The 7,661-nt window shown below is 35.3% G+C and overlaps 1 protein-coding gene across 1 annotated transcript; it reads left to right on the top strand.

The window, feature by feature from the left end:
* The first annotated feature begins 3,248 nt into the window (after window positions 1-3,248).
* On the top strand, window positions 3,249-4,932 carry LOC110902115. Its single transcript, XM_022148848.2, has 3 exons — window positions 3,249-3,384; window positions 3,533-3,851; window positions 4,537-4,932. The coding sequence occupies exons 1-3, from the start codon at window positions 3,266-3,268 to the stop codon at window positions 4,894-4,896; spliced, it is 798 nt and encodes a 265-aa protein (XP_022004540.2). The 5' UTR covers window positions 3,249-3,265; the 3' UTR covers window positions 4,897-4,932.
* Window positions 4,933-7,661: the final 2,729 nt, after the last annotated feature.

Here is a 7,661-nt window from a genome sequence, read left to right as displayed (position 1 = left end):
TAGAATATGTGGTAAAAATTTCATGAAGTTTCGTTAACGTATGAGAAAGTTATGGCCAAAACCGTACTTAAGGGACTAAAAGCGTCAACGTCGAATTTCAGGGCTTTTCGGTTGAGCGCAAAGTTATCAGAGGGCATTACCATGTTGGTAAAAGTCCTAAGGTCCTTAGAAACCAAGTTTGGGGGTTTACGGGTCGAGAAAAGTAGCCGAAACGTCGCGTACAAGCTCAGGGACTAAAGCTGTCAAAGTTGAAACTTGTTTTGGCTGAACCAGGGTCAGGCGACCCGCCTGGTAAAGCCCAAGCGGGCCGCGTGGGGCTGCCAGCGAGCAGAAAATCGTATTTGGGTTATTTGGGTCCGATTTCAAGTGCCATACAGCTATAACTCGCCTCCAAATGCTCCAATAAGAAGCCATGCATGGCTATGAACACAGTAAACCTCAAAATTTCAGCTTTAAATCCGAATTCATCTCATTTTTGATCATTTACAATTGGGAACAAAGGCTCTCAAGACTTGCAAAGGCTCTCAAGACTTCCTGGAGCTAATCCGACCATCAAAGCTGATTTCTAGTGTTCACTAAACATCTTTAGGACCTTTGTAAGCTTTCAATTCGTTCTTTAATCCGTTCTTGTTGTGTTTATTGATAAAAGTCAAACTGGGTGTTCATAACCTTTGACTTTCCGATTAAACGGATTTCTTTCAGTCATTTCTCGAATTGAAACTTGTTATAGATTGGTATTTATGTGGGAAACAAACCCTCTAAGGGGCACTATCTGAATCCCACTATATGCATGCAAATTGTCGAGTCAAACATGGTTCTAAAAAGTCAACAGAATTGATTTTCGCAAAAATAAGCTTGAATGTTAATATATTAGACATGCAACCTGATTGATCATCATAAGTAACTTGTAATACATATAAGAATGTGTTTTAAACATCATCAACTCGACAATCTATAGTATAGCCACGAATCGGAACCGAAAGTCTTGTAAAACGATTATTTCGTAGACTATCGATTCGGATTCGTACATGCATGTTCGAGATCTGTATTGGAAAGTATTTTTGACTATTTTTATTTTAGTTAAACTTTCTGGAATTTTCTTTGATTGAGTCTATGCTTAGCCTATTCGAATGCATGTTCCGATTTATGCATAAAAGTTGACTATTTTGCCCTTTTTGATTTAAAACGGGATTTTTGGAAAAGTGAAAGGATAGAAATCTTTATTTCTAATATATAAACTTGCACCGAAAATTTCGGATCAGTTGGTGGTCCAGATTGTGAGTTATGGCCATTAGCGTAAAACTATATTATAAATTTACATAAACGGTCCTTTTCGCGTAGAACCCGTTTCTGGCCACGTTTTGATACGAAACTTTTTACCAACTGATGTATTATAATATTCTGGGAATTTTGATGATTTTTAATTAATTTTTGGCTGAACGGATCCTAGATCGCCTGGTCATTTCGGCTTATGTCGGTTTTGACCGTTTTAGCCATAAAATAAGTTTTACACATCCTTTTGACCCGAAACCTTTTTCTACTGATTTTATATGATGAATAAATTATTTTAAGTATTCTGGAAATATAAAAATCTCAGATTTAATTTGAAAACCCGAAAACGCCCTTAAATCGCGTATTTAGCGTTTTAAGCGCATAGTAAGCGTTATACTTGTTTTAAACATATAAGACCTATACCTACTGATGTGTTTAGCATATTTTCATATAAAAACAGTAAGTATAAGTATATGAACTCAGACTTCCAGTTTTGGCACTTTTAGCCCTTGTGAAATTACTAAAATACCCCTACGGTGCATAGTTTGGTTTTAAATGATAAATTTGGTATATGGGTCATACCCTACTGATATAATATGTTATATTAAGTATATTTACTATATGAACCAGACCCGAAACCCAGATTTCTAATTTTACCCTTTTATCATCTTTTAAATGACCAAAATGCCCTTCTAAGGCATAAATTGAGTTGAAAATTACTCCGGGCAATATAGGACATAACTTACTGATATAATATCATATTTTAAGCATATTACATCAGGGAATTTGCATTTGAATCATTGGTCTACCCGTAACGCCGTTTTCGCGTTCGGTTCGGTTTACGTAACTAGTTTGCGTAAATTGACCGAAACGGGTCAAACGATATCATTTTTATTTCAAAATCCAGAATGTATTTAGTATACCCATATTATACAAGTATTCAAACTTTTCGGGTCTAAATCACATTCTATCCGGTCTTTCGCTTAATCGTGCGTAAACCGTATCATTCTTAAAACTAACCGGTCAAAGCTTAGGCTTAAATAAAAGGCCGTTAGGAATCTAATAGGTTAATTATAAACCTTTGTTCCAGATTAGGAGGCCCGGTAAAAGCTACCAACACTTATCATTTGTGACTTATACTTGCTCAGGTAAATACATTTTGACTTATTTTCCCTATACGGGCTTGGGGTACGGTATTTAAAATACCGCTTGATCGGGCGCACAAGTCCTGCGCCTTATAGGTGTACAGTCTTGAATAGCTTGTGCGACTTCGTTTAAACAGTTTTGTCTTACTTAAAGGCTTTGGGGGGTTATTGACCATGTCCCGGATATCCTTGGCCTTATCTTACGAGATGGCCACGACCAGAGCACGGGGTGTAGGCGTACACTCGTCGTGTATAACTCTTTAATGTGGTGTGTCATTTAATTCTTAGCCCGGACAGCAGATCCCGGGCCACCAGAGATAAAAGTGCATGTAATTCGTTCACAAGTTTATATTATATAATTATCCCAAGTTAATAAAAATATTTATGCCTTGTGCATTTAAATCAATTTTTATCATTTTCAAAATGAGTCAGTCGATTTGTATTTACCAGTGTAAACTGACGTATTTTCCCCAAAAGGTTAAGTGCAGGTACTATACGGAATAGGCTGGTTGTTCCTAAGAGCGTCCACTATAGTCTCGCAAACTCGGACGACAATTATCTGTTGAACTATTTATTTCTACTTTTATTTGATCCGCCTGTGGATCCATTTCAACTACTGTGATATTTATTATTACACTTTATTTAAAAGTTGAAATGTTTCTATTCTGCTTCCGCTGTGCATTATTATATTGTGTTGATTGTCTATGACGATGCCAACTACGTCACTGTACCCCACACCGGGCCCACCGGTGACACGTGGAAATCGGGGTGTGACAACAATCGAAGGTCTAATTTGTTCAAATACTAGCTAAGCACATAAGGCGTCACATCTGCAGCTATGGGATTTGATGCGTGCATTATGCGTTTCTGATGCACACATTTTTTTTTTCATGATTGTCACCTCAAATTTACGCCATCTGTCCATGCAGGTCAAGTTGAAAATGCTTAAGGGCATACATAATCAAAAGTAGGTCTCTTTTCCTTTTATTCTTCAATGCCATTTCTTTAACTTTCTTGTGTTGATTTCGAGGTTAATAGTTAAAACTTAATTCTTTAAACATTTAAATGGGTTTCTATCCCCTTATGCTGCTTTCAAACAATAAAACATTGTGCAGTCAAGAAACAAGATTAAAGATTGCGGCTGCAGTCCAGTCCACGTGGGACAGGAGGAGGTTCAATCAGAGGAAGATAGCACGGTGCTACCATGAGTGGCTTAATCTACTTGCAGAAGCTTCTAGAAAGGGCTTTGGTGGCGAAGAAGAACTGCAGTGGGACTCGTATGAGATAATTAACGAACAGCTCGGTAAGGAGTTTCGAGAAAGTATGGAATCAAGAAAGGAGAAATGCGCGTCCGGACCAGGAGGAAGAGCGCCCAAAACCCTTGAGCAACGAAAGAAAATATCGGAGGCCATTGCTGCCAAATGGGCTGACCCTGTAAGTTTTTTATTACACAGATTAGGCCTGTAAACGAACCGAACAAACACTAACAGAGGCGTGTTTGTTCATTTAACTTTAACCGAACACGAACATTAAGAAAATGGGTATGTTTGTGTTCGTTTACATTTGACGTTTGTTCGTTTAGAACTAAACGAACAGTTCACGAATGTAAACGGGCATAAACAAACAAACTTAAACGAACATAATTTAAGAAACATAAACGAACACAAATGAACATAACCGAAATAACATAAATGAACACAATAAACGAAGACTGTTAATCACAATAAGTTCCACCGTAAAGCTAATTTTTAGTACTAGAAAGTCTAATTACTAATTATTTATATTTATATAAGTAGTTATAGAGCCACTTTTATGTTTATATTTATATAAATATAACTACTTAAATGAACGAACATAAACGGACGCTCACGATCATAAATGAACGAACAAAACATGTGTTCATGTTCATTCGTTTAATTAAATGAAAAAAAAAATTGTTCGTCTTAGATCATTTATTAAACAAACATAAAAGAACTTCCTGCCGAAAAATTTCACGGACAGTTCATAAACGTTCGGTTCTTTTACAGGCCTACACAGAATGGATTCATTCTGAACCAAACCATCTTACTCAGTTTCAGATTGATGGTTTATGGGTTAAAAAAGTTACCTTTTTTAATAGGCATACCGTGATCGGGTTTACTCTGGCATGGCTAAACGCTGTGGAAAAAATTCTTCTGTAACTAGAGATCCAGAATGGGGGACGAAAAAGAAGGAACCTGAAAAGGTCAAACCTGTGAAGATGACTGACGGTTTATATAATGTCAAGATTAGCAGTCAACCGACCAAGTCAAAGACAAGTAGCGGTCCTATAAAGGTGCCACAGGCTAGGTTCAAGGATCCGCATGCGAGATACAAGTTAGAAATGATAAAGAGTATTAGAGCAAGTAGAGCAGCTTCAGATCCTAAAATAAGCGAAGCTATCTTAAGAGCCAAGTTAGTTCGCGTTTCAAATCTTAAAGGGTGTTTGGCTGTGTTTTGAAAGTGATTGTCTGATTGTGATCATTTGACATTACAGTATTATCACTTTCACGACACAATATCAAAACCCTTTTATGTGAATTTTTAATTAATATACTAAAGCTTTTTTATGTGAATTTGTAGGAAAATAAGCTTGGTCTGCATGGTTTGCTTGCGGATCACCACAGGGAGAGGAAAAGAGAAATGGAGAGAGAAACTAAACTGCCCAGGACCAAAAAGACTTACAACTCAGATGATGAAGAGGATGGCTGTGTTGCATAATCGTGTAAATACATCAACGAGTGTCACAAGAAGGCACATATCTTGATCTACGTTTTTCTTTCTTTTGGGTTTTAATTGCAATGATATAAGATATTGTTGGTTTTTCATTGATACCAATCATAAACATGTATGCTAATGAGTTTAATTATGTAGATGACTCAACTAAGTGATGAAGATGATCTATCCCATGGGAAACAGGTTTGACACGCTTTAACCAGTCATATGTCAATACAATTTGTACATCTTTTGTATTAACACATTTATGGTTCCTCAGCGACGCCACCGCTGATTTGGCTCTGTTTTCCATAAAAAAAAGAAACAAATTGGCAGCGGATGGCTAGACTTCGTAGAAGACTTCAAAAGGCTAAAAATTCGACGACATTCAGTCTAATTTTTTCCCAAATTTTGCTCAAATTTGTGTTCTTGTAAGTGGCTCAATCTATGTGATATTGCATTTAAGGAATTTGGATATGATTACACTTTCATCTATACAGATTGTTAAATAGTTTGTAGGTTAAAATTATGATTGTTATTTGTGTTTGCAAGTTTTTTATATTGGATCAAGTTAGGTATCCTCAACCATCTTTGTTGCCGACACCTCACAGCAATCCTGCATCATTCCAAAGAAAAATTTCGGGATAAGGTTAGGTATCCTCAAATCATTTCAACTCTTCGTTGCCCTTTTTATTTCGTTTCAAACTTGCAATTCTCTTTTGTTTTTATTTTTATTTGATCATGAAGATAGGCTTTACTTTGACCCACTTGATGGAGCGATGACATGGCCAGAGGATGTGATAACGTTGCATCTGTTGGTCGGATGGTATTGAATTAGAACATTTTTTCCTAAAAAAAGCCTTTCAAAAGAAGAATAAGAACACTCTTTATTTGTTTTTGATTTTAGGATTCTGTACATGATTAATGTTTCATGGCCAGTTTGCATTAAATGATCAGTCAAAGGTTACAAAGAACCACATGCCTGTTCCTCAAACTAATCTTCCCAGTTCGGATTCACCTCCTTCAATCAACATGAAAGCTCTCTTGGGAACTTATGATAAGCGCATTTAGTAGTAATTTATCGCTTTTAGTAAACGGATCAAACTCACATTTTTAGAATGCAAATATATATTTTTTGTCAATATGGTATTAAACAACCCGTCCACCGGACGGGTATAGAACTAGTTCAATATATTATTAATTAATAGTTTACTTTCAATTTAAAACCATAGTAAACTGTTGATGATTTTATATATAAAATTAAAGTAGTCATTGCTCTTATAAAAAGAAGATGATAACAAAGGCATTGCTGTTATCTTATTTTATTTTTATTTTTTTTATTTTATTTTTCTAGTATAATAATAAACACTCTAGACTTCATAATAACCTCAACAAAATAATCTCTTATTCATATTTTATTCTCTTTCATAATAAACCTCTAAATTATTAATATAAATAAATAAGTTACCAATTTTATTTCTTCTTATAAATAAAGGTCTACATGAGATAAAATATAATATATGCATTAATAATGTAAGCACGATAAATATTAGGATGAATATTCATTTTTTTTTTGTTTACCAATAAATAATAACGGGTCGTTATGTGTAAATTCTAAACATCTAGGATAATCGCCCTTGTTCGTCTTCTTGGATTCTCCATCTTTACTCGTGTGTTTACAAGAAATCGCAACGCAATCAATGTGAGTATACTCGATCCCATTTTCGTTTAAACACATTTGGGTGCAACATGTATTCCATATTCAAATTACACAACACTTGAGTCTTGTTTTTATCACACTCTATCCACATTTAAACATGAAACGATTTGATGCTTGTAACCCCACATTCTATGCAACTTGAACGATATTTGAATGCAACTTCAACACTCTTTGAGTGCAACTTCATTTGGATGCAACTTTATTTGAATGCAACTTCAACACTCTTTGAGTGCAACTTCATTTGGATGCAACTTTATTTGAATGCAACTTCAACACTCTTTGAGTGCAACTTCATTTGGATGCAACTTTATGCAACTTCAACACTCTTTGAGTGCAACTTCATTTGGATGCAACTTTATATAAATGCAACTTCAACACTCTTTGAGTGCAACTTCATTATATGCAACTTGAACGATATTTGAAAGCAACTTGAACAATGTTGAAAAGTGGTAGCTAGTGTCATCGTCTTCATGTTGGATATTGAGCAACTTCAAAACTTGTTTTATTCTACTATGCTATGTATCAAACTTGTATACTCGCCAACTTTTTGTTGATTTTATTTTAATACATGTTGCAGGTTGATAGACAAGATGATGAAGAAGCAAGTTAGGGTGGACTAGAAACTCACCTAGAAAATAAACTATGTTTGAAATTTGATTTATGTTTTGATCATGTTGAACAATGTATGACATTTTAGGCATTTATGAAATTTGATTTAATCAATATTGTCACAAATAGTGTTATGTTGTTTTGAGCAATTTGTTCGTCTCATCCCGATGTTTCCGCCATCG

The sequence above is a fragment of the Helianthus annuus genome, chromosome 2 (assembly GCF_002127325.2).
Source record: "Helianthus annuus cultivar XRQ/B chromosome 2, HanXRQr2.0-SUNRISE, whole genome shotgun sequence".
Classification (NCBI taxonomy): domain Eukaryota; kingdom Viridiplantae; phylum Streptophyta; class Magnoliopsida; order Asterales; family Asteraceae; genus Helianthus; species Helianthus annuus.
This window is presented reverse-complemented; position numbering and strand designations above follow the sequence as displayed.